The sequence below is a fragment of the Physeter macrocephalus genome, unplaced genomic scaffold, assembly GCF_002837175.3.
Source record: "Physeter macrocephalus isolate SW-GA unplaced genomic scaffold, ASM283717v5 random_8, whole genome shotgun sequence".
NCBI classification, from domain to species: Eukaryota; Metazoa; Chordata; class Mammalia; order Artiodactyla; family Physeteridae; genus Physeter; species Physeter macrocephalus.
Genome location: NW_021145294.1, coordinates 61,714 through 87,747, shown reverse-complemented (window position 1 = coordinate 87,747; position 26,034 = coordinate 61,714). Strand labels below are relative to the sequence as shown.

The 26,034-nt window shown below is 53.7% G+C and overlaps 2 protein-coding genes and 1 non-coding gene across 10 annotated transcripts; 2 read left to right on the top strand and 1 right to left on the bottom strand.

Moving 5' to 3' along the window:
• CHD3 (chromodomain helicase DNA binding protein 3) lies at positions 1–21,583 on the top strand. 8 transcript variants are annotated; one of them, XM_028483147.1, is made up of 40 exons: positions 1–94; positions 1,071–1,183; positions 1,672–1,842; positions 2,082–2,206; positions 3,376–3,659; positions 3,893–4,023; positions 4,188–4,338; positions 4,516–4,709; positions 5,028–5,261; positions 5,459–5,662; positions 6,200–6,411; positions 7,166–7,297; positions 7,689–7,788; positions 8,202–8,393; positions 8,566–8,766; positions 9,144–9,281; positions 9,563–9,684; positions 9,840–10,013; positions 10,147–10,288; positions 10,510–10,641; positions 11,500–11,617; positions 11,830–11,954; positions 12,133–12,364; positions 12,666–12,832; positions 13,306–13,483; positions 13,929–13,994; positions 14,464–14,549; positions 14,677–14,810; positions 15,369–15,513; positions 15,689–15,851; positions 15,964–16,085; positions 16,189–16,324; positions 16,437–16,538; positions 16,726–16,857; positions 17,244–17,352; positions 17,549–17,681; positions 17,974–18,169; positions 19,277–19,440; positions 19,686–19,812; positions 20,305–21,583. In XM_028483147.1, exons 1-40 carry the CDS (start codon positions 1–3, stop codon positions 20,424–20,426), a joined length of 6,003 nt encoding a protein of 2,000 aa, XP_028338948.1. In that variant the 3' UTR covers positions 20,427–21,583. The 8 variants fall into 8 exon arrangements, with proteins under 8 accessions (XP_028338948.1, XP_028338947.1, XP_028338949.1 ...); XM_028483146.2 differs by having other exon boundaries at positions 17,974–18,215; XM_028483148.2 differs by lacking the exons at positions 19,277–19,440; positions 19,686–19,812; positions 20,305–21,583 and adding an exon at positions 18,932–19,226 and having other exon boundaries at positions 17,974–18,215.
• LOC112066011 (small Cajal body-specific RNA 21) lies at positions 14,943–15,082 on the top strand. Its single transcript, XR_002892374.1, has one exon. It is a non-coding gene; the product is annotated as a small Cajal body-specific RNA 21 (non-coding RNA).
• Positions 21,584–22,217: 634 nt separating the features above from the next.
• On the bottom strand, positions 22,218–24,264 carry RNF227 (ring finger protein 227). Its single transcript, XM_028483145.1, is given in 5 exon segments — positions 22,218–23,652; positions 23,751–23,792; positions 23,795–23,857; positions 23,860–24,153; positions 24,156–24,264. Coding segments are annotated over 5 exon segments (564 nt in total). The 3' UTR covers positions 22,218–23,596.
• Positions 24,265–26,034: the final 1,770 nt, after the last annotated feature.

The window sequence follows — 26,034 nt, the reverse complement described above, 5'->3', positions numbered from 1 at the left end:
ATGGGGAGAGGGGACATCTGGGAAGAACCAGCCCCGTTCTCTCTGACAGAGACATCTGGAGAGAAAGCCAAGGACCTAGCCCTGCTGAAAGCAGGTACAGGCTGTCCTCTGGGTTTCTGCTCATGAGTATGTGATGCTTGTGCATTTGAGAATGCATATGCGGGGTGTGTCTGTGCCCCTGTCTTTGTGTGGGTCTCCCATACTGCTTATATATGAATGGGTTAGGATGTCTGGGACTAAATTTGGAGACAAGGGGTGAGACCAGGGGACAAAGGGCAGGGTCCCTGAGTTCCCAAAGGGAACAGGGAGGAGTATATAGATTTGAAGGCACATTTCCAGCCTCCTTGGGAGGAGGAGGAATGTTTAGGTAATTGTGGAGACCTTCTTCGATGGGGTTAGGGCGTGACAAAGGAGCTAGACACTATGATCCTGTGGGCAAGAAGTGAACATGCCTGACTGAGGATTTCTTTTCCTCCAGGGCTGTGCTGGGGTGACAGGAGGCTTGGTGATTATCTGAGGAAATATAAATAGAGGCCTCCCTCCTCACGAAAAGGATGTCAGGGCCCCAGGGTGTTAGTGTGAGAACCCAGGTGTCCACCTTTGGCTCTGCCTTCTCAGCATCTGGCTTAGGGAGCTGCCAGCTTGTGTCTCCCCACTCCAAGTGCTGGGGTCAGGCCAGGCCAGCAGCTGGGCATGGCTTCCCCAGTTCCTGGGCAGGATGCCAGCTGGCTAAGCGAGGGGGAAGGCAGGAGGAGCCCTGGCGGCGACTAAAAGGACCTGCCACAGTCAGAGCCCATGGCCTAGAGCCTGGTCCCTTGTTAGTAGGAGGGGAGAGACGGGAGTGGTTTGGCTGCTCTTCCCTTCTGACCCCTGACCTCCCATTCAGAGCCCGAGCATCCCAGAGTACTCGAAACACTCTCTGTTTGCATCCAGCGGAGGGAGGCAAGGTTTGGAAGAGTTAATGCTGGAGTTCCTAGAGAGCAGCGGGAACTGAGGAGGTGAGGAAGGGAAGGGGCTGCAGAGACTGGGAACCTAGAGGCTTAGGTTTTCTGGTGCTCTCTGCTCCAAAGATAAGGATGACATTCGGCTGCTGCCTTCAGCACTGGGTGTGAAGAAGAGAAAAAGAGGACCCAAGAAGCAGAAGGAGAACAAGCCAGGAAAACCCCGAAAACGCAAGAAGCTTGTAAGTGTTCAGGACTCCTATCTCTACAGCTAGGCTTGGAGACCCATCCCTAGAGACCTACGTTTTCTCTGGTCTTGATTACTGTGGGGATCCTGAAGTCAGGGAGGCCTGATCCCCTCTACCTGCCCCCACCCCCGCTTGCTAGCCTGTATCTCCCAGGTCTGGGACCCTAACCTCACTCACCACAGCCTAGTGAAGAGCCCAGTTGTCGACTTGACTTGCCCTGCAGCACAGAGAAGCAGTTGAAAGCACAGGCTCTGGAGGTAGACTGCATGAATTTAGAGCCTAGCAGTCTTCTGTCTTCTTGGATAGTTTATTTAGTCTCTGTGCCTCAGTTTCCTCATCTACAAAAAAGTGGATAAAGATAGATTAGTTACTATCATAGGATTGTTGTGAAGATCAAAAGAGATGATAAATGTTATGTGCTAAGAACAGTTCCTGGCACAAGGAAGGGCTGAAGAAATAGTGTTTTTCTTTCTTTCCCTTAGGACAGCGAGGAGGAATTTGGCTCTGAGCGAGATGAGTACCGGGAGAAGTCAGAGAGTGGAGGCAGTGAATATGGAACTGGCCCAGGTCGGAAACGGAGACGGAAGCACAGAGAAAAAAAGGAGAAGAAGACGAAGCGGCGGAAAAAAGGGGAGGGAGATGGGGGGCAAAAGGTGAGTAGAATTAGGGAGTGAGGGGAGAAATCAGTATTCATGGCAGGCATGAGGAGTGGGGGAGAGAGAGCCCTGGGCTAGCAGGGTGCTAAGTGGAGAGGCTGTGGCTTGTGAGGAGTGGGATTGGGCTGGGGATGGAGCGGGAAGCAGAAAGCCCAGGGAACCTGGTGGGTGGGTAGAGAGGCATGTGGGGGGCCCAGGACTGGACACCTGCGTCACTGAAGCCTGGTCTCTCCCAGCAGGTGGAACAGAAGTCGTCGGCAACTCTGCTTCTGACCTGGGGCCTGGAGGACGTGGAACATGTGTTCTCTGAGGAGGATTACCACACACTCACCAACTACAAAGCCTTTAGCCAGTTCATGAGGTGCAGTAGGGCTGAGGAGCCGTCTCGAGCAGACACTTTTAATTTGGGGGAGGCCCTGGACCCTTCTGGAATCTGATGAAAGCTAAGAAACTGCTCTCCAGAGAAATTCACAGCACATACACATACAATTCTACATGTCATCTTAGGGAATTCCTGGACTCCTAGGATCCAAGGACTCCAGTCAGGAATCTTTCACTGGGGGGTCACAGTACCACTGCTAGGTTAGAAAACTCTGTGGTGACAGACTATTAGGAGGGCTGATGGCCCTCCTCGGTCTAGCAGTTCCAGTTTCCCCTGCCTGAGTTCTCTCTAGACTGGAGCGGGGAGGTGGTACCCGCGTTCCCCAGTTTCCTTTGCTCAGTTATCAAGTCCTCTGTCCCTTCATTAGACACCAGTAATAACAGAGGATGCATTGCTGACAGTGGGACCTGGTGAGGTTCAGGTCCCAGTGTCATGTTGGGCAGCTCACTTCTTTGATCTTCAGTTTCTGCATCTGTAAAATAGGCACATAGTACATACCTCATGGGGTCTTGTGGGGATTTAATGGGAGGGTGGATGGAAAGCTCAGCACACTCAGTGCCTGGTCCCTAGTGGTGTTCAGTCCCTGGTAGCTGTCCTTAGTCCCGTTGTCTCACTGCTTCACTACTAAAGACAGTGCTTCTGTCAGCACCGGGGTCACCCACGTCCTCACAAGAGCTTAACATCCCACCGAAGAGCAGAACCAGTGTGGCCCATCAGACTCCACCTGATGGGACCCTTCATCAAGGCCCGTGGAACTCTTTAGAAAAGCACAGAGAATCGTAGCAACTCCTAGTAGTATTGTGAGGATGAAATAAGATATTATGTGTGTGGAAGTGTTTTAGGAACTGTAAAGTAGTTGTGCAAAGTAGAGCTTTTTTATTAATGTCATATTTTTTATCCTTTTTAACCTGCATTTAAATTTTATTTTGCTTTTTTTTCTTCTTCATACTTTTTTCTTTTTTTTTTTTTACTTTTTTTTCTTCTTAAACTTTTTATTTCTTTATTTCAAAATTGATGTTATTCTTCATGGGACGTATTTTCACCACCTAGGAATCCTAGCTGGTACATAGACTTAATTGGTGAGGGGAAATGACAGTATTCCCAGACCATCTGTGAAGGGTCCGAGTGTCTTGCTTCTATATTTTCAGGCCCCTGATTGCTAAGAAGAATCCTAAGATCCCAATGTCTAAGATGATGACTATCCTTGGGGCCAAGTGGAGAGAGTTCAGCGCCAACAACCCCTTCAAGGGGTCGGCAGCTGCTGTGGCGGCAGCGGCGGCGGCAGCGGCCGCAGCTGTAGCTGAGCAGGTGTCAGCTGCTGTCTCATCGGCCACCCCCATAGCACCTTCCGGACCCCCCGCCCTTCCACCACCCCCTGCTGCTGATATCCAGCCCCCACCCATCCGAAGAGCCAAAACCAAAGAGGGCAAAGGTAAGAAACCCTGTAGTTGGAACAACTGTCACCCCACCCTCTAAACCACATGTTCTCAAATTATAGTCCAGAACTCTTGTCTTCTCAGCCCTGATTGTTGTAGAAGAAATGCTGTCCAGGAAGGGGTCTCAGTGAGACCATAGCCCACAGAGAGGTCCAGAAACCCTATGGCCTCCATTGTTCCTGGCTGTCATGACCTCGGCTTTTTCTCTGTCACCCCACTCCTCACTCAGGTCCAGGCCACAAGAGGCGGAGTAAGAGTCCCCGAGTGCCTGATGGACGCAAGAAGCTTCGGGGAAAGAAGATGGCACCACTCAAAATCAAACTAGGGCTGCTGGGTAGCAAGAGGAAGAAGGGAGGCTCGGTGAGTGGCCCCTCCCTGTCCGTTATACTTCTGGGGTGTGGTCAGGGGCTGGGGATCCAGACACAAGGAAGGGTCCATGAGGGAAGCTGGCGTGGGAGCCCAAGGCCTGGGGAGGGGAGTGGAATCCATTTGGCCTCTCTGACAGCCACGGGGGCTATGGGCAGTATGTTTTCCAGAGTGACGAGGGCCCTGAACCAGAGGCTGAGGAGTCAGACCTGGACAGTGGCAGTGTCCACAGTGCCTCAGGCCGCCCTGATGGCCCTGTCCGCACCAAGAAACTAAAGAGAGGCCGGCCAGGAAGGAAGAAGAAGAAGGGTAAGCGGTGTCAGCTGTGTGCAGTCCTGTCACTCAGCCTTCCTTTCATTCCTTCGTTGTCTTTCTTATTTGTAGTTTTGACCTCTTTATTGAACCCTTTTCTCTTTCTCTCCCCTCCCGCATTCCGCTCTCCTTCTCCCTCTCTGTTCCCTTTGCCTCCACTGGGGTGTATGACAGTCCTGGGCTGTCCTGCAGTGGCCGGGGAGGAGGAGGTTGATGGCTACGAGACGGATCACCAGGATTACTGTGAGGTGTGCCAGCAGGGTGGGGAAATTATTCTGTGTGACACCTGCCCTCGTGCCTACCACCTCGTCTGCCTTGATCCTGAGCTTGACCGGGCTCCTGAGGGCAAATGGAGCTGCCCCCACTGTGTGAGTACTGCTGCCACCTCCTACGGCCCTCAGGGACCCACCCATCTCTTTCCTCCTTGCTTTCTCTTGTCCTGTCCCTACCTCCAGATGCCTGGGCTTCTCAGTAGCAGATGTTTAAGTGTCCAAGATCCTAGTTTGATCCTCTCCCCCATCCCTTTGCCCCCAGAATTAGCATTTTTGGGAACTGAGGTGTCCTGTTCCTTTGTTCCCAGCAGTCTTCTCTGCACTTCTAGGATCTAGCTGTCCTGGTTTGGCGCTGTCTTCCAGCCTCACTCCTTATCCTCTTTCTTGTGTCTGTGTCTGTCCTCGGCCTCCCAGGAGAAGGAGGGGGTACAGTGGGAGGCCAAGGAGGAGGAGGAAGACTATGAAGAGGAGGGGGAAGAGGAGGGGGAGAAGGAGGAAGAGGACGACCACATGGAGTACTGCCGTGTGTGCAAGGATGGCGGGGAGCTCCTGTGCTGTGACGCCTGCATCTCCTCCTACCACATTCACTGTCTGAACCCCCCGCTGCCTGACATCCCCAACGGCGAATGGCTGTGTCCCCGATGCACAGTGAGTGTGCCCGTCTCTCAGGGTTTATTGTCAGCCCGGACTCCTTCTGCATCTCCGGGGCCAAAGGTCCGGCCCTTTCTTTCTCTACTCTCCCCCACACCTAGCCTTTGATTCCCTTGTGGGACCCCCACCCTCCTACTCTAATGATGGGCACTTTCTGCCTCTTTCTTTCCTCTTTGTGTGCGTCCATCCTGAAGTGTCCCGTGCTGAAAGGCCGTGTGCAGAAGATCCTGCACTGGCGGTGGGGGGAGCCCCCCGTGGCAGTGCCAGCCCCCCAACAGGCAGACGGGAATCCAGATGCCCCACCCGCACGTCCTCTTCAAGGCAGATCGGAGAGAGAGTTCTTTGTCAAGTGGGTAGGACTGTCCTACTGGCACTGCTCCTGGGCCAAGGAGCTTCAGGTACAAGGGCCTCTCCTTCCCCGTCTCCTGGGACCCCATTCACTTCCATTCTCTCTCTTGGCCCGCTGTTCTCTCGTCTTCCGTCCCCTCTGCTTTCCCTCACATTAGGCCTCTGGCCGCCCACACCCTACCAACTTCCTTAGTTTCCACCCTTGGTTCTCTTGGACTCCAGTTCGCCTTCCCTCAGTCTCCGCTAGATTCCTTCCCTTACGTATAACGTAAGGTTTCCTTAGCCTGCCTTAACTCCATCTCTTTCCTTATCTGTCTTAACCATGTTTTACTGATAGCCCCAATCTTCATAACTCTGTTCCCTTCCTCCTTTTGCGTATTACCTCCCCACCCAGGTCCTGTCTCTGACTCTGTTCTCTGGCATGTTATTCGTTCTCCTGCTTTGGCTTTAACTCACTATGTCCCTTATCCCACCTCTTTCATTGCTTGCTGTCCCATGCCATTCCCCCTGCCGGCCTCTGCCCTGTCTCCTTTTGTCCTCTCGGGATGTTGGGACTATCTATTTCCTCCTCCTCTGTGCCCCATCAGCTGGAAATTTTCCACTTGGTAATGTACCGAAACTACCAACGGAAGAATGACATGGACGAGCCCCCACCCCTCGACTACGGCTCTGGTGAGGATGATGGGAAGAGTGACAAGCGCAAGGTGAAGGACCCGCACTATGCCGAGATGGAGGAGAAGTACTATCGTTTCGGCATCAAGCCAGAGTGGATGACCGTCCACCGGATCATCAACCACAGGTGAGTCCTAGGTCCTTGGTCCACGCGAAGGCCTACCTGGGTTTTGCCACTATTCTTGTTGCGCTGTGGCTCCATGTTAGTATTTGTTGATTAACCAGATAATTGATCTAACTGGATAATTCCCACTGCAGCCCCAGCCCTTCTGGCTTTGTTTCCTCTATGGAGATGGGAGGAACCAGGAGGAAAGTCCAGCCCAGCACTGACTGCTTTGTCCTTGCTTCTTCTAATCTCTAACAGCTTAAGAAATGACACATGAGTCTGGGGATCTGGTTGTGAAAAAAGCAAAACATGAAACACATGGTTCATACAGACTAGTGTTTCTAGTACTTCTCTCTTCACAGTACTTATTACTAACTAGTGTTACGCTGTCTTTTTATTTTCCTATTTCATCACTGCGTCTCCCAGTAGAATGTGAGCTCCATGGGAGTAGGTCATTTGTCTGCTTAGTTCTGCTCAATCACCCGTGCCTGGGACAGTGCCTGGCATGTAGTAGATGCTTAGTAAATACTGATTGGATGAACAAACGATGTTGAAGCCAGGGATGTTTTGTGATCGTTGATTTTTAGGAAGCCATCCTGAAAAAGTTAGGGTAGTACTTCAGCCATTCCCAACTGCCTTTCAGAGGCCCGCCATTGAGGATTAGGTGACAAATTCTGCAGGTTTGCTGATAATTGTGTTTATTATGACTTTTTTCTACTTGTGACACATATTATTTTTCTCCTCCTGCTCCTTCTCTTGGCTTCTCTCCCCACAGTGTGGATAAGAAGGGAAATTACCACTATCTAGTGAAATGGAGGGACTTGCCATATGACCAGTCCACGTGGGAGGAAGATGAAATGAACATCCCTGAATATGAAGACCATAAACAAAGCTACTGGAGACACCGGTGAGGGAGCCAGGTCGTGGGTTAGAGGGAGTCTGAGGACAGAGGCATGAAAGCTAAACCTCCAGCATTAAATGAGATGCAGTAGGGACAGACCCAATCTAGAATTTAGGGCAGTGGGGGCCTGGGCTGGGTTGTTTGCGGTGGGGTCGGGAAAGAGGCAGTGTGAGGAACAGAAAGAAGATCTAGCCTGAGTAATGGGGGTGAGGATGCGGAGGAGCGAGGAGGGTTGGCTTTAGAGCTGAATTCCAAGGGGTGAGGGTAAAGAACCTGGGAGAAGGGACATGTGAGAAAATCTCGGTTATGGAAAGTGGGAGCTAGGTCTGGAGTGGGTTCAGAAGGACAGGGGGTGGGTCCAAGGACCAGGTCTCATTCAGACCCACTGTTTTCCCAGAGAACTAATTATGGGGGAGGACCCCGCCCAGCCCCGCAAGTATAAGAAGAAGAAGAAGGAGCTGCAGGGTGATGGGCCTCCCAGCTCTCCCACTAATGATGTAAGTCCTCTCACTTGGCCTGTCTCCCATTTCTGGAGCCATGGTGATTGAAGATTTCCTGGGGGCTTCTGACAGAACTTCCCAGAGTTTCAACAACTTCTTTGAACAGTAGCTCTTCCTTCAGTGTTCAGCTTTGCCCCAAGAGTGCTAGGAATTTTGGCACAGGAGTGAGAGCTGCTAGAGACAGCAGCACACAGGGCTCTTCTACCAGTTTCCTTCCCCACAGTGCTTCTGGGTATCGTTTTAAGGAATGAGGGGGAGGCGCTGCAGACTCAAACATTCATAAGCTCAGGCCGTAGGAGAGGGACTTGTAATCCCATTTGATACCAGTGCCGGGGAGAGGGGAGGAGGAGGCCAAGACCAGAGGAGCAGCTGATGGTTCCCCTGAGCTTTCTGACTTCTTGATTCTACAGCCTACAGTGAAATACGAGACTCAGCCACGGTTCATCACAGCCACTGGAGGCACACTGCACATGTATCAGCTGGAGGGGTTGAACTGGCTACGCTTCTCGTGGGCCCAGGGCACTGACACGATTCTGGCTGATGAGATGGGACTGGGCAAGACCATACAAACCATCGTCTTCCTCTACTCACTGTATAAGGAGGTGCTAGACTCTCGGGCCCTGAGGGGGACAGCCGTGCTGAGGCCTAGCCTGGACTGGGGAAGGTGGGAGTGGAGGGTGAGGGCAGAGAACTGGGGGGAGGGGTGCGGCAGGCAGTGGACTGGGTTGTATAACCGTGAACCTAGACTAATGGTCCCCCACCCTCGACTCCCAGGGCCACACAAAGGGTCCCTTCCTGGTGAGCGCCCCTCTCTCCACCATCATTAACTGGGAGCGGGAGTTCCAGATGTGGGCACCCAAGTTCTATGTGGTGACATACACGGGTGACAAGGACAGCCGAGCCATCATTCGTGAGAATGAGTTTTCCTTTGAAGACAATGCCATCAAAGGTGGCAAGAAAGCTTTTAAGATGAAGGTAAGCCCCTCTATCTCATGTCCTCTAAAGTCCTCAGATCTGTCGTTTCATTGCCCCAACCAGGACTTCAGTTCCTTTATTCCCCATTCAGCTTTCTCCCTCCTTTCCTCCACCTTCCCTCACGCTTCTGCACTCCAGTCCTGGAGATGTAGTGGGTACTCCCAGGGGTGTACATGGATCTGTTCATCCTGGACAGGTGGTGGAAGTTTGGGGGCCACATTCAGAAGTCCCTGCATGGAGTCAAAGCTGGAGGACAGGACAACGGGCTCCCTTTGGGAGTCTCAGTTAGGACTGGGTGTCTGCGTGGAGAATGGGGGTGGAGGCCTAGATGCTTGGGTGTGGGGTGGCAGCCAAATGGACACTGGTTGTGTTGGCAGAGGGAGGCGCAAGTGAAGTTCCACGTTCTCCTGACATCATATGAGCTGATCACCATTGACCAGGCAGCTCTTGGCTCCATCCGCTGGGCCTGTCTCGTGGTGGATGAGGCCCATCGGCTCAAGAACAACCAGTCCAAGGTGAGTGAGATACCCAAGCCTCAGAAACTTGAGGCTGTGGACTCCTACTTGCCCTAGTCCTAAAAAATAAAGTTTCAGGGACTTTGTGCAATCAGGGAGGCAGGAAGCCTGGGAATAAGTCTGGGGAGAAGTCCAGGTTGGAAGAGGGAGAGGACTAGGGATGTGAGGACCTCTGATCCTGAAGGAAATAGGAGCTAGAGGCAGGGAAAGGTGATAACTGTGGGCCAGCCACTTGCCACTGATGGGCCCTTTCCTCTGCCTTTCCTTGCCCCATTTTCTAGTTTTTCAGGGTCCTCAATGGCTACAAGATAGATCATAAGTTGCTGCTGACAGGGACTCCATTGCAGAATAATCTGGAGGAGCTCTTCCATCTGCTGAACTTCCTCACCCCAGAGAGGTTTAAGTAAGTGGCTCAGTAGGGTGGTCTGCAGAGAGGAGACGTGGAGGGACTGAGAAGATGAGTGGGAGGAGGATTCACCTGAAATGAAGAATAGAGCCTGAGGTCAGGGGCAAAGAACCTGACACCTATTCATTTCCTTTTCTCCTTCTGGCTACTAGCAATCTGGAAGGCTTCCTGGAGGAGTTTGCCGACATATCCAAAGAAGACCAGATTAAGAAACTTCATGACTTGCTGGGGCCACATATGCTGAGGAGGCTCAAGGCTGATGTCTTTAAGAACATGCCGGCCAAGACGGAGCTCATCGTCCGCGTGGAGCTGAGCCCCATGCAGAAGTGAGATGCAAGGCGGGTTACCTGGACCAGGGTTGAGGATTTGGTGGCAGCTTTCCAAGAGTTGGTGCCCAAATGCAACATCATAATTGCTTCCTTTATTATGTCTCTTCTATGCCCCTGCCCTGGGCTTTAGGAAATACTACAAGTATATCCTGACCCGAAATTTTGAGGCCTTGAATTCACGAGGAGGTGGGAACCAAGTGTCATTGCTTAACATCATGATGGATCTTAAGAAGTGCTGCAACCATCCATATCTCTTTCCTGTGGCTGCTATGGTAGATACGGGAGCTGGGGGACTGTGAAATGCCTGGCTCTTTGGAAACATGGGCAGTTGAGCACAGGGCTGGAGTTGGGCTGGGAGGCCAGAGACTAGATTTCTGAGAAGAGTAGGAATTGTAAAGGTGTGGAGCCTGGATTTGGGCCTCCAGCTTTCTAGGCATAGTCAATACGGGGGTGTGTTGACTGACCCTCTCCTTTTTTCCTGCCTTCTTTTCAGGAGTCCCCTAAACTTCCCAGTGGGGCATATGAGGGTGGGGCACTTATTAAGGCATCTGGGAAGCTCATGCTACTGCAGAAGATGCTGCGGAAGCTGAAGGAGCAAGGACACAGAGTGCTCATCTTCTCGCAGGTGACCCATCCCTGTAGCTCTTTCTCACCATCAGATAATCGCTTACCTCGTTCCTGTGGTTGCCACGGGATGCAAGGTTAGGCAATTACACCCCTAAGAGTTTCTGGTATAGCTAAGTTCATCTTGGTCTCTGATCCCTGTTCTTAATTAAGTCTGTTGGAAGTTGTAGTCCAGTTTCTGTACGCCAAAAGGGGCGAAGGGGAAGGGTGAGCCATCTGCCTCCTAAAGGTCGTCTCTGGGACTGGTACTGATTCTTAACCTTATTGGGGAAGGGAGGAGAGCACAGACCTTTTGGAAATCTGATGAAAGCTGTGGGTCTGTTCTCCAGAGAACAGCACACACAACTAGACAATTTTGTACAGATTTTCAGGGGATTCATAGATTTCCCTGAAACCTTGTCATGGGTGTCAGAGGAGAACCTCTGCCTTAGGAGAAACGGCCTTAAATCAAGAGAGAGAGGGGCTTCCCTGATGGCGCAGTGGTTGAGAGTCCGCCTGCCGATGAAGGGGACACGGGTTCGTGCCCCGGTCCGGGAAGATCCCACATGCCGCGGAGCGGCTGGGCCCGTGAGCCATGGCCGCTGAGCCTGCGCGTCCAGAGCGTGCGCTCCACAACAGGAGAGGCCACGACAGTGAGAGGCCCGCGTACCACAAGAAAAAAAAAAAGAGAGAGAGAATGACAAGGATGTCCCAGGAGGAGCTGGGGGTGGAGGAAGCAGCTCCGGGGGGGTGGTATATGACAGGGCAGGGGTACAAGTGTAAGGACTGGGGTTGAGAGAGAATAAAGAGGTAGTCAGGACAGACAGGGTGCATCCCACTGCCTCGTCGTTGTAGACTCCTGCCTTTTCTCTTGCTCTAGATGACCAAAATGTTAGACTTGCTAGAGGACTTCTTAGACTACGAAGGCTACAAGTATGAGCGCATTGACGGCGGCATCACTGGTGCCCTGAGGCAGGAGGCCATCGATCGCTTCAACGGTAAGGGGGGCCTTGGTCCCTGCTGGGTGTGGGAGGCCCGAGAAACCTGTGCCTCGGTCCCTGGGCTGTGAGGATGCTGGCCTGGGAGGATATCAGCCACCTGGGCTTTTGAGTTGAGGGCGTCATTGTTTGTAGTCAGGGAACATCTAGGCGCAGGTGGACAGACCTGCTGGGTACAAAAAAGGCCTGATCTCCTAATTCTTGCCTCCTAGCTCCTGGGGCCCAACAATTCTGCTTCCTCCTGTCCACCCGGGCTGGAGGCCTGGGCATCAATCTGGCCACTGCCGACACTGTCATCATCTTTGATTCAGACTGGAACCCCCATAATGATATCCAGGTGAGAACACGCTTCCTGGAGCCCCTTTGAGCAAGGAGATGTGTCTGTCTGTTCTGGGGTCAGAAATAAACCTCTTGGTGGGTAGAAGACCCTTCCTTGTCAGCCTCTTTTCCAGAGCATGTAGGGGGTGTCTCCCCTGCCATTCCCCTGGCCCATCCCCACTTTCCGGCCCCTGCAGGCCTTCAGCCGTGCTCATCGGATCGGCCAGGCCAACAAAGTGATGATTTACCGGTTTGTGACTCGCGCATCAGTGGAAGAGCGAATCACACAGGTGGCCAAGAGAAAGATGATGCTGACGCATCTGGTGGTGCGGCCTGGGCTGGGCTCCAAGGCGGGCTCCATGTCCAAGCAGGAGCTGGATGACATCCTCAAATTTGGCACCGAGGAGCTATTTAAGGATGAAAATGAGGGTGAGAGCCTTTTCTGCAGCTCCCTGTAAGCAGGTCTTTGCTGTCTATGAGCACTTCTCTTCTGAAACCCCCTGAGGAAAATGTCTTCTCTGCATCCTTGGAGGAAGGTTGGCTTTTTTCCTTACCTGTAAGGTTGAAAACAACAACAAATCTCTGTGTAGACGTCCAGGGAAAGGGCCTTCTCCTCCAGAGCTCCTGTGAAAAGGAAGCAGAGGGGAAGGCTTTCCTCTGATCTCTCTGAAGTTCTGCCTGAGGTTCTGGTTAGAGCTCAGAGTCCCCTCTCGTTCCCCAACTCCACCAGGGGAGAACAAGGAGGAGGACAGCAGTGTGATTCACTATGACAACGAGGCCATCGCTCGGCTCTTGGACCGGAACCAGGATGCAACTGAGGACACTGATGTGCAGAACATGAATGAGTATCTCAGCTCCTTCAAGGTGGCCCAGTACGTGGTGAGGGAAGAAGACAAGGTGAGAGGCTTGGGGCCAGACACTGTCCATCCCGGGCCATCTCTGAAGGGTGGTGTCCGATGTCCTTGACCAGACCTTGAAGTTGGAGGATCCCCCTTCGCTCTTGTGTTTTATCTGATCTCTTACCCCAGTGCCCATCAAAGAGCCGTAGTGGACCTCAAACAACTTCTTGGTCTAAAGGATGAGACTGGACTTTGGAGAAAACTTAGGCAGAGAAAGTGGTGATAAACTCGGGAGGGAACCTTCTGAGTCAGAGTGGGAGGGACACAGAGGGCACTAGAGGAGAGGTTTGGAAAAGAGGGAAATAACGAGGAGGAGAAGCATATTGCAGGTAGGAGGTCAGGAACACTTACACAGAGGACTTACACACAGTGACGAGGTCTAGGGCTGGGTGGAGGCAGGCAAGTAGGGATTTTGTCCCGGTGGAAGGACTGGAAGGGGAGGCCTTCAGTGTTCGTCCTGCTTCCCTTCAGATTGAGGAAATTGAACGAGAGATCATCAAGCAAGAGGAGAACGTGGATCCTGACTACTGGGAGAAGCTGCTGAGACACCACTATGAGCAGCAGCAGGAAGACCTGGCCCGAAACCTCGGCAAAGGCAAGAGGGTCCGCAAGCAGGTTAATTACAACGACGCTGCTCAGGAGGACCAAGGTGAGGACTGCCCCTGATGGAGGAGTTGAGAAGGGGAGAGTGCTGAGAAGGAGCTTGGAGCTGGGGGCATTTAGAGGACAAGAGAGGCTTAGAAGTCAGGGCCTTCCCTGCTAAGTGGAAAGAGATTAGGAAGGGACACTGGGAGCTACTCGGAGGCCAGGTGGATTTGCAGGTGATCTCGGCTATCTAGCACTCGCAGAGGGCTCAGATGGACACCCAGGGGTCCCTGTTTAGAGTGGGTTATGCAGGAGTCAGGAGGTAGGTGGGTGAGTGGACATGGTGTGTGGTCCTGAGTCAGACTGCAGGCAGTCATCCGGCATCCCTAGGAGGGCCGAGGCCAGAGTGAAGGTGCAGAAGTCTCCGAGGGGAGGCGTCCAGACGGAAGGGCCCCAGCCTGGGCTTATCCAGGGAGCCATTACTGACCACTGAGCCCTTCCCCTCGCAGATAACCAGTCAGAATACTCAGTGGGATCAGAGGAGGAGGATGAAGACTTTGATGAGCGTCCTGAAGGTGGCATCTGTTTTCTTGTCTTTCTACCACACCTCTTCCCATTTCACTTCCCATTGTCTAATAAGCCCACTATTTATATACAAAATGCTCGTTTGTAGAAAAAGTAAAGATTGCAGGTAAGCAAAAAGGAAGAAATATCTATAATCTCGCCACTGTTAAAATTGGGAGTGTATAACCATGCAGGCTTAGATACCTAGATGAAAGATCAAGAAAGGTAACATCATTTTACATTCCCACCAGTAATCTTGCTTGCATCATATGGGTGCTACTGATTTTTTAGTATGACTCGATTCTTTTGGACCTATTGGGTTAGTAGCTCTGAATGCGCTGGGAAGAAAATTAGAAGCGCCTCAGAGCTGACACAGGCCTTTCCTGTGTTCTGTATCTTGTGAGAATGGAGGGCTAGGAAAGAGTGAGGGGGGGAGGAGGTGGCAGCTCTACTAACCGGGGTCACCATCTCCCCACCCAGGGCGTCGACAGTCCAAGAGGCAGCTCCGGAATGAAAAGGATAAGCCACTGCCTCCACTGCTGGCTCGAGTTGGGGGCAACATTGAGGTGAGAGCTGGCCTAGGCCCCTGAGGAGAGAATGAAGGAAATTGAAGCTGAGTCACTGAGGGTAGAACAGACCAAGAAATGAGATCCTGTACATTCACTGCCCACTCCCTCCTTGCCCCATCATCAGGTGTTGGGGTTCAACACCCGTCAGCGGAAGGCCTTCCTCAACGCTGTGATGCGCTGGGGCATGCCACCACAGGACGCCTTCACCACCCAGTGGCTGGTGCGGGACCTCAGGGGCAAGACTGAAAAAGAGTTCAAGTGAGTGGGGGTGATACCGGGCTGAGTTGGATGGAAGGGTAAAAACTTGGGGTGTTACTGCCTTCCTCTTGGCCACCATATGATGTGACCTTACTCAACTGATCACCATACTCCCTGCCAGACAGTGTTTCCTGGCTCAGTTTCCTGGGAGGTGGGCTCAGCCTGCCCCACCTCCCCTCCGATGAGCCTAGAGCAGGGAGGCTGGGCTTCCTCCCCAGTGGGAGAGGCAGTTGAGACAGGAGCCTCACCTGGGCTGTCCTTGCCTCACAGTTATTTGACCACAATAACCTGGCAGGGGAGCTGGTGGGAAGGATGAAGAGCTGACTGATGGGGCCTAGGAATGAAGTAACCCAGGCCAAGGGGACTGTGGAAAGGCAAGGGGAGGGGCAGATGGGGGAGTTAGGATTTGGAGGACAGGTGACGGTGGGATTGAGAGGCCCAGGGGAGGACCCCTGGAGGCACCCGGGAGTTTTCAGGTTCAGTAACCCCTGTGCCCCCTTTACTGCCCTGTCCCCCCTAAGGCTCTCCTAACCCACCTCCCACCCCCGTGCTCCTCAGGGCCTATGTGTCTTTGTTCATGCGCCACCTCTGTGAGCCCGGGGCAGACGGCTCTGAAACCTTTGCTGACGGGGTCCCTCGGGAGGGACTGAGTCGCCAGCAAGTGCTGACCCGCATTGGAGTCATGTCTCTCGTCAAGAAGAAGGTACCCGTCTTCCCCTCAGCCAAAGAGGCTGGCCGCCTAGACCCTGTGCTCCTCTGCCTCTCGTCCCTGAGTTCCGGACTCACGCTGGTGCGAGACAGCGAGAAGCGCTGGAGCTTGCTATGTGTCCAGTCGCTGGAGCTGATCCCTGTCCCTACGACTTCCCCACACCCTTCAGGTTCAGGAGTTTGAGCACATCAATGGGCGCTGGTCTATGCCGGAGCTGATGCCCGACCCCAGTGCTGACTCCAAGCGCTCCTCCAGAGCCTCCTCTCCTACCAAAACGTCTCCCACCACTCCTGAGGCTTCTGCTGCAAACAGTCCTTGCACCTCAAAACCTGGTAATCAGCTCAGGATGGCGGAAGAGACGGATGGGGCCAGTGTCCGTTAGACGCCGAGGGACTGGAGTTGGGGTGGGGAGTTTGCCTGCCTCACTCCGCCTTACCCCGGCAGCTACTCCAGCTCCCAGTGAGAAAGGAGATGGCATAAGGACGCCTCTGGAGAAGGATGAAGCAGAAAACCAGGAGGAGAAGCCAGAGAAGAATAGCAAAATTGGGGAGAAGATGGAAACAGAGGTGTGTGGCTACCTGGCTTCCTTTGAGGGGAGGGAGTGGCAGAGTCGTGGAGGCAGGTGCCTAGGAGCCGCCACTTCATCCTGACTCCTTTGTCCTCTTTTAGGCTGATACCCCCAGCCCAGCCCCATCACTTGGGGAGCGGCTGGAGCCAAGGAAGATTCCTCTAGAGGATGAGGTGCCAGGGGTACCTGGAGAGATGGAGCCTGAACCTGGGTACCGTGGGGACAGAGAGAAGTCAGGTGGGTGCATGGCCTTAGGGGTGATGGGGGCTTAGAACTTGGGGGTTCCCTCTTCTGGGGTCAGGGGATGAGGGTGACATCCTCCCTTCCTGTCCCCTACCCCCTCCCACAGCCACGGAGTCGACACCAGGAGAGAGGGGGGAGGAGAAGCCGATGGATGGACAGGAACACAGGGAGAGGCCGGAGGGGGAGACGGGGGATTTGGGCAAGAGAGGTAATGGGTGGAAGGACCGGACACCTGGGTCCCTGAGGGAATCAGGGGAGGGGAGGTGGAGTCTTGGGAACCAAATGCCTGGGTCCTGGGTGGGTAGTTGTTCCAGGGGCCAGTACACTACAGAGTGTAGTCTTGGGACCTGGGAGGAGACTCTCCTGAGGTGTGAGCTCTGCCCCGTCTGCCGTAGCAGAAGATGTAAAAGGGGACCGGGAGCTTCGACCTGGGCCTCCTCGAGACGAGCCGCGGTCCAACGGGCGACGTGAGGAGAAGGCAGAGAAGCCGCGGTTCATGTTCAATATTGCAGATGGTGGCTTCACAGGTGGGGCATCCTCACTGCCCTCTGCTCCTCACTGGGGTTAGCTCATCCTCATGGGGTTTCTCTTTGGGCCTGAGGCCTCCTTCCGCCTTTAATTCCAAGTAACTGCCAATGAAATGGTGCATGCTGTCTCTGACCCTTGTCCTTGGCCCTCCTTAAGTGTACTCCTAACTCCAAAGCTGCCTTAATCCTACCTGTACTCTTAATCCTAACTTGAACCTTGTTTGTAACTAGTTTTATTCCTAACCCCTCACCTAACCTTGCCCTGTTCCTCCTCAAAAGCCCTTAGTCCTGTCCCACTGCTCAGTTCCCTCCTCTGTACCAGTCCTTTGGGCTGGATGTGCTTCACAAACTCCTGATGCCTCATCTGTCTTCTGTCCTCTTTTCAGAGCTGCACACGCTGTGGCAGAATGAGGAACGGGCAGCTATCTCCTCGGGGAAACTCAATGAGATCTGGCACCGAAGACATGACTATTGGCTTCTGGCTGGGATTGTCCTGTATCCTTGGATACAAATGCAAGAAAAAAAATGTTCTCTCAACCTGGAGAGAGGGGAACTACAGAGAAGATGAGACCGCACTTAGGGAAGGGGGCCTAGTGCCACACTTTGGGGCGACCAGGCCAAAAGGGAGGCGTGTTCACAGCCCAGCCTAGCCCTGTTAAATTCCTTGATGGTCCACTTCCTTCGTTGGCAGCCATGGCTACGCACGGTGGCAGGACATCCAGAATGATGCTCAGTTTGCCATTATCAACGAGCCATTTAAAACTGAAGCCAATAAGGGGAACTTTCTGGAGATGAAAAATAAGTTCCTGGCCCGGAGATTCAAGGTGAGGATGAGGGAGGAAAGGAACAGTGTTGAAGAGGGGCTTGGGTCAGATGTGGGACCAGATCTGGTTGGAATGTCGGCAAGGTTAACACCTTGAGGGTTGAGGCGATGCTTGAGGCAAAGACCAGAGGGTCACCTTGTGTTTAGCACTGAGGCCTGGATCGGGGTCGCAGTCAGTGTTGGTGTGGAGCTGGGGGTCTGGGCCGGTGGTGAGGGCAGTGAGGGCCTCCAGCCCCAAGCTGCGTGCTTGCTGCTGGCGGGTCCCTGCACTCACCCCCTCCCCACGCCCTTAGCTCCTGGAGCAGGCGCTGGTGATTGAGGAGCAGCTGCGGCGGGCGGCCTACCTGAACCTATCACAGGAGCCGGCGCACCCCGCCATGGCCCTCCACGCCCGCTTCGCCGAGGCCGAGTGCCTGGCCGAGAGCCACCAGCACCTCTCCAAGGAGTCGTTGGCGGGGAACAAGCCGGCCAACGCCGTGCTGCACAAGGGTAAGGGCCGCGGCGGCCCCGCGCGGGGGAGGGCCCACAACGCTGCGTAAGTCTTCACCCCGCACCCCTCAAAATCTTCCCGCCCCTCTGACCCCTTTACCCTCTGAACCACCCCCCTCTGACCTCTGACCCCACCCCGACCCACCTGGTACCCCCTTGGTTTTTAGCCTCTAGGATTCGTGCAGCCAACCCTCATCCATGCCCAGTAGCATTCACATCAGTGCCTAAGGGAGGGACCTTCCCCCCCACACCCCAATCTCCGTGAGACTGTGCCACGTCCCCTCCACAGGGCGGAACTTCTTCGCTGACCCACACACCTGCCATATTGCTAATAGCACCCTCTCTGGGGCCCTGGCCCGTGTATAGTCCGCAAAAGTCCTTACTCCCGGTCCCACAAATCACGTTCCTCACATCTCATTCACCCCGTGAAGCAGAAACCACCACCGTCCCACCCTCTGACCCTACCCCATGAAACTTCCCTTTGACCTTCAACCCTTCCTCCCAAACCCTCTTACCTTGATGATAATAGATTAAGTTCTAAAGCCCTCTAACCATCTAATCCTGTCTGATGTAGTGACTGATTCCTGGCCCCTTTGACTCCTGTTCTAATTCCTTGAATCTGTAATGCTGACCCTCTAACCTCCCTCCCCCCTTACATATTAAAACTTTGATTCCTTAAGTCTTTGACACCACTTACCACCTCCCACGCCTCCTGACTATTTCCTCCCCATCATCCCCAACCCCAAAACCTCACTCTTTCAGTATGGGATGTTCTGACAACTCCCCGCCCCCATGTCTTCCGATGTCCTCCCTCCCCTATCTCCCTTTTTTCTCCATATTCCCTTTTCCTTTCTTCTTTCTCTCCGTCTGTCCTCTGGTGATCTGGTCTCTCTGCCTCTTTACCTGACACTTTTTCTTTGTCCCCGAGTTGCTCTTTTTTTCTACTTCTGTCATTTCCTTGGCCTCTGATTCTTCGACATCTGTGCCCTCCTCTCTCTCGTTCTCTGACTGTATCTGTCCATCTGACTCCTCATCTCTTTTCCTGGCTCCATCTCTCCCTTTCCCTGTCTTTCTCTTGCCCTTCTTTCTCCGTGGCCCGGGCCCCAGTTCTGAACCAGCTGGAGGAGTTGCTGAGCGACATGAAGGCGGACGTGACCCGCCTGCCAGCCACGCTGTCCCGAATACCCCCCATCGCAGCCCGCCTTCAGATGTCCGAGCGCAGCATCCTCAGCCGGCTGGCCAGCAAGGGCACGGAGCCTCACCCCACACCGGTAACCCTCTTTCCCCCGACTCCAGTTTTCCCTGTTGGTACTCCTCCTGCACACATATGAACACCTCCTTCAGAACCCCGTGCAGTGTGGAACAGCGACCTGCTCCAGCACGCTCATCAGCCTTGAGTCTCCCTGCCTGTATGATACCCCTCAGTAGTTTTGGAGTTTGGCCCATGATGTCTGCCCAACAGCTGCTTTCCTCTCAGACTGTGGACCCTCTAATGTGGGCTCGCTCTCTCTTCCAGGCCTTCCCCCCGGGTCCATACGCTACACCTCCGGGGTACGGGGCGGCCTTCAGCGCCGCACCCGTAGGGGCCCTGGCCGCCGCAGGCGCCAATTACAGCCAGATGCCTGCAGGGTCCTTCATCACAGGTCAGCTGGTGACTTCCTGCCTCCTGCTTCTTGCATTCTTCCTTTTCCAAGCTTCATCCCTGCTCAGCTACCCTTTTACTTGTCCAGCCCATCTCATTTCCTTGGAAGTATCCAGTGTTTTATGGAATGGAGTGGTTCTGGACTTTGTTTTTCCCATCCCTTTCTCAATTTCTCTTCCATTCCCGTCGTCAGAAACCTCATCAAGGGTTTTAGTTGTTCTGTGGCTTGGTACCTCCTACCTGAGCCTCCTACAGCTGTTTACTTCAGAGAAAGAGAATATGAAATTGGAAGGGGGTTCCGGTGAAAGTTGGAACATGTGTTCTATCATGCGTACAGTGGGGAATCTCAGAGGGAGATTTTTTCCCATCCCTACCTTAGAAAATTGGATGTGGCATGAGGTGACCTAGAAGTAAGAACATACTGTCGTCAGGAAGCAGTCGACAGTGGGAAGTGAAGGAGGGATTGACCCTTCCTTACCCCCTTCCCAAACAGCCGCCACCAACGGCCCTCCAGTGCTGGTGAAGAAGGAGAAGGAAATGGTGGGGGCATTGGTGTCAGACGGGCTGGATCGGAAGGAGCCCCGAGCCGGGGAGGTGATCTGTATAGACGACTGACCGGATCCCAGGCCTGCCCTTCACCCAGGCCCCGTCCCCGAGGCCGACCCCCAGCTCAGGCTCTGGGGCCTGCTGCCAGTCCTCCGCCTTCCCCACCCCTTGGGCCCCCGCTGGGCTAGGAGCCCCTTTGCCCCTCTCTACAGCTCTCTTCAAGAAGGGCCCTTTGTCCTTCTCCACCCCGTGCACCTTTCCCACCGTGCTTTGAAGACTGTGCTGGTGAGAAGAGGTCTGGGTGGGAGGTGGTCAGCAGGGTCTTCCAAGTACCTGTACCCCCCACTGCCCAGCACACACAGCTTCCCAGTGAGCGGCTGTGGGGGGAAAGAGGTGGAGCTGCCCCAGTTCTTATTCCTGCAGCATAAGCTCCATCTCTTGCAGAAGTCGGGAGTTAGCCTTGCCCGGCCTTTAGGGACTTTGGTGGGGAAAAGAGCTTTCAAGAGAGGAGGGTGACTTTAGAGAGGGGTGACAGTGAGCCCTGGGAGGGTGGAAGGGAAGAGGAGGGGCGGCTGCATGTTTCCTTCCCCTACCTCCCCCCAAATGGAGGGCGGAGCAGTTAACAAGGGAGGGAGTCCATTGCTGTTCAGCCTCAGAATAAAGGCGCCGTTCACTGGCTCAGTTACCTCCTGCGTACCGGCATCTTGTGTTGGGAATCTTCCCCCCTCCCTAGGGACCAAGGACCACCCCTACAAAGAGAGTAATATTTGGGTGATACTCCCTTAAGCCAAAGAGGAGCTCCCCAATCTGTCCTAGGGACCCAGGTAACCTAGAAAGGGTGGCGGAGAATACAATGGGCCAGATGTGGGGGGAGCCCCCAGTTTGGGGGCTCAGGTTCTTGGAGGACTTCTACCCTCCCTCCTGAAGACCTGGATATGGACTAAACTTGAGTGGGTCAGGCAGGGGGCCTAGTCAGGGGACTACCTTGCCTTTGGGACCAGAGCAAAATAGTGGAGGGCAGGCTGGGGAGACATGGGCACATCCTCCTCCCCAGGAGGGGCTGGGGAGAGTGGCAGTTTGCATGGCGAACCCCCCACTTGCTCTTCGCTCCCCTTCACTTTCTTGCTGCTCCTTTCCCGGTCTCTTCACACCCACTCCTGGTCTGTCCCAGTCCCCTCTTCTGTATCAGGTTTATTGGTTGTACATATAAATTATACTTTCCTTTCTGTGTGCTCTGTTATTTTTGAGTGGGGGAGTTCTTTGGTTTCGGGGAGGGATGAGGAAAGAAAGGGTGTTGCTTCCTGCCATTTCCTATTACCCATTTCTCTCTTTTTTAAAATCTTGTGACTCTTCCTTTTTCTCATTTTTATTTGTTGGATCATCAGCTACAACTCCAAGGCTCTTTTTCCAACCCTCACCCCAGGGTGATGAGCTCAGCGGAGATGGAGGGTGACAGCAGGACACCTCCACAGGCCTCAGGTGGAGATCAGAGAGAGAGCAGGACTTACTGGACAGAAGTTTCGTGGGAGGGGTGCCTGCTAAGTGTCAGAACTGCCTTCCATTCATCCTTTTGATCATCCTTTCCACCCGCAGCTTGGTTAGTTCTGCCAAGAGTCAGTAGAGGTCACTACAGCTTCATAGGTTCAGTTCCCGGTTGCAGAAGCACACTTCTTTATTTTAGAGGAGTTGGGGGGGGTGGGGTCAGACCTGCATAGCTTGCCAGAGATTTGAACTGCTAGACACTACAGCTTGACATGTATTCACTACCAGAGCTTCTCAAAGGCTGAGAGACCAGACAATTTTTGAGGCTATTATATTAAAAAATGTAATTCAACAAGCATTTATTGAGTACATGTTAAAAACACTGCTGTTGCCCTTGGAGATACAACAGTCACAAGTTAGTCACTGCTGTCATGGAGCTTACACTGTAGAGTGCGGGACACCAACAAAACACACATCAGAATATTAAAGCAGTGAAAAAATAAAACAAGGCATTGTATTACAGAGGGCAAGGGAGGGGGCTACACCAGATTGAAAGCTGAGAAAGACCTCCCCAAAGAGGGAATAGTTAAGCTGAGACTTAAGACTTAAGGAAAGGAAAAAGGTAAAAACATAGTTAGAAAAATTGAGGTTTATTCTTAATAAGTTCCCCTTTTTAACTCAGGGGAAAATGCAACATAGTCTAGGACCTGAACCAGTGCTTCTTAAATTTTTATTTAAGTGGATCACCTGGGGTTCTTGTTAAAATGCAGAGTCTAATTCAGTAAGTCAGAAGTGAAATCCTGAGATTTTGCACTTCCAACAAGCTCCCAGTGATGCTGATGATGCTGGTCCTTGACTGTAACTCTACGATCACAAGATATGAACAGGACTTTTAAATTGAACCCCTGCCCTGAAACAGGTGATGTCTAAACATGGGACACAAGTTTAAAATTGTATGATGAGCATCTTTTTTCAGTAGTGACAGTGTTTCCTTGTGGCTGTAAAAATAACATAATATCAAAAGTTTACAATTCACTGCCGTTGCGAAATGGCTCTCCCTCCTATCCTTGATAGGCCCTAATGAGGTGACTCGGATAAATGACCTTCGGACATTGTCATACCTGCCCTAACAGGTTGAAGGGAGAGTCTGAAATGAAGCGAGGCTCCTAACCTCATGCATACGTGGGGATGCGTCTTGACAATTTTAGGAACACAGTACTGGGAATGGCGAAACTGGTAGGCATACCAGCGGAGGGAGTAGGGTGGGTACGGTTTCTTTTTCTCAGTTCTCTTAGGTGCTAGAGAAGTGAGATTAATATGACATGGAAATCAGCCTCTTCTCTCCCATTCCATCTTTTTTAAACTTTCAGATCATTGACAGAGAATTGCTAAAATGGGACCTGTTGCTCCCACACACCAGAGCTGCCCTGGACAAAAGCCAAAGTCACAGCTAGGGAAATAGTCTGTCTGCTTCCCACGGGAACGTAGACTTTGTTTCTATCCTCCCTGGGCCATTCCATCCTGAATATGCAAGGCTGGCACAGTCAGTAGATGGGGGCGATTCGTCTAGGAGCCTCCCCAGCGCAGCATCAACACCTCCCAGGGCGTTCCCTCCTGCTCTTGGCTCACCTCCCTCATCCGTGACAATCCGGGATATGACAGGGGGTGGGCTTGGTACCAGTTCCTTGTAGTACAGCGCGCCCCGAGAATGCAGCTCCCACCTTTCTTCTGCCGTAGGTAGCTTCAGGGTTCCGCGGTTACAGCGTGCAGCGGGTCATGTGGGCCGAGTCCTTGATCTCCGGACAGTACAGCACTGGGGGAAAGAAGGAGGGTTAGTGGCAGCGGAAGGGCGCAGCCGAACCGGCGTTCCGGGGCGCTCTCCCTCCACTGACTACCCGGGCGGCCCCTCACCGTTGCTAGGCAGCGGGCGCCGCCGCCTGCGCGCGGTACCAGCACCCGGGCCCAAGACCGCAGGAGCTCACGCCATCCCGAGCTCCTAGGCCCCGCCCCCTTCTCTCCTTTCCCTCGTCGTCGGCCTCTCGGCCCACATCGCCGCTTTCCCGAACCTGACCACCCGCCCCATTAGATTCGTGCGCGGCCCGCGCTGTTGCCTCTAAGCGCGACCACAAGTCCGGGTCGACAGCGACTTCAGTGACCCTGTCGCGCGGGAGCGGGGTGGGCGCGCGACAGAAGGGGCACATGACGACGTGGCGCAGACGCACTGCGCGCGCGGCCGCCCCGCCGCCGTCGCCACGCGCCGCCAACCCGCGCAGACGGACGGTGCAGAGCGTGTGGCCGCAGCGGGCGCGCGCCGTCCTGGGAGGCAGCGGGGCTCGCGGTCCCCGAGGTTGAAGGGCCGGTAGCAGATGTTGCAGTCCAGCTCGCCCCGCTCCGGAAGAGACGGCATCCTCACCAGGAGCTGCATCGTGCCCGCCGCGGACTCGAGGGCGTCGCTAACGCGGCCGGCTCCGTAGACAGAAGGAGTGGGCCTGTTGTGGGGCCCGCGCCGAGGCCTGTTGCCCCTTTTAATAATGAGACCCCCCCCCTCCCCTCTTGAGGCGTCACGCGGCGGTCAGGCCGCTCCCCGCGGCAGCACGCGTGGGGGCGGTGGAGGTGCGAGACCCCGAATGCCAGCCATGGCGAAGCGGGGGAAGCGGGCCAGGCGGTGCGAGGTCTGGGGAGGGGAAGTCGCGGCACGCCGCCCCACGCACACTCCCTCCATGTCTTCCTTTATCCCCCACGCAGAGCCAGCGTTCCTTAATTCAACTGTGTGCAAATCCCCAGTTCCCTCCCTGGGCCCGGGCCCTCAGCCACTGGCACAGGGTTTCTCACACTCTTTCACAACCCACCCAAACGTACTTCGTAAGCCAGTGACACCGCCCATTCTGCCCAATCTTTAGTGGGCTCCTGGGCGTTTGAGCAGATGCTGCCCTCAATTTTCCTTGTTATGTACGACCTCCCTGTGTTCTTGTAAGGCTGGCTTCCCAAATTTTATTCTCAAACTGCTCAACTCCCAGCTGACATCTCAGCCTAAGGAGGGCCCTAGATTCCAGGACCATGGCCTTAGGAATGCTGGGAATCCTATCCTTCCTGAGTAGCCAGGCCTGGACACCCCCACACACCATGATGGCTCCAGCAAAGCTGCCCAGCCTGAGCTCTGACTCAGGGATGTAACTTCTGCTACAGGTAAACAGGACATAGTACTCACAGCCCACATTCCCTAACGGTGCCACACCCACCCCCCAGCCGCAGCCTCACCCTCCTCTCCTGGACCTGCGGTCCAGATTCTGTTGTGGAGGTTCATAGCACAGACTCTAGAGCCCGCTTACCAGTTGTGACACTTTGAGCAAGTTACTTAACTTCTCTGGGACTTGGTTTCCTCATCTGTAACATGTGGATGATAATAGGATTGAATCAGCTTATATACTGATTCTAAGGTGCTTAGAATGATACTTGGCACACAGTAAACACCATATATTAGCTGTTGTTAGTATCCTGTGCCCCAGCCTATGTTGTGTTCACTTTAACTTCTTGGCACCCAACGTTTTCAACACCCATTTCGTTTCTTTTTTTTTTTTTTAAGCTCCATTTTCATTATCAAAGCTTTATTTTTTTTTTAATTTATTTTTTTGGCTGCACTGGGTCTTCATTGTAGTGCGTGGGCTTCTCATTGCAGTGGCTCCTTTGTTGTGGAGCATGGGCTCCAGGCACACGGGTTTCAGTAGTTGTGGCACGTGGGCTCAGTAGTTGTGGTGTGAGGGCTTAGTTGCTCCACGGCATGTGGGATCTTCCCGGACCAGGGCCCGAACCTGTGTCCCCTGCATTGGCAGGCGGATTCTCAACCACTGAGGCACCAGCGAAGTCCCTCAACACCCATTTCTTTTGGTCAACATAAGATGGGCTTCTCCACACCCGTGGCATTCACTGGCTGTAACAGGCAGTGTAAAGCTGGGTTTTATTTTTATTTTTTTTATTATTATTTTTAAAATTTATTTATTTTTTTGAGGTACACGGGCCTCTCACTGTTGTGGCCTCTCCCGTTGCGGAGCACAGGCTCCGGACGCGCAGGCTCAGCGGCCATGGCTCACGGGCCCAGCCGCTCCGCGGCACGTGGGATCCTCCCAGACCGGGGCGCGAACCCGGTTCCCCTGCATCGGCAGGCGGACGCGCAACCACTGCGCCACCAGGGAAGCCC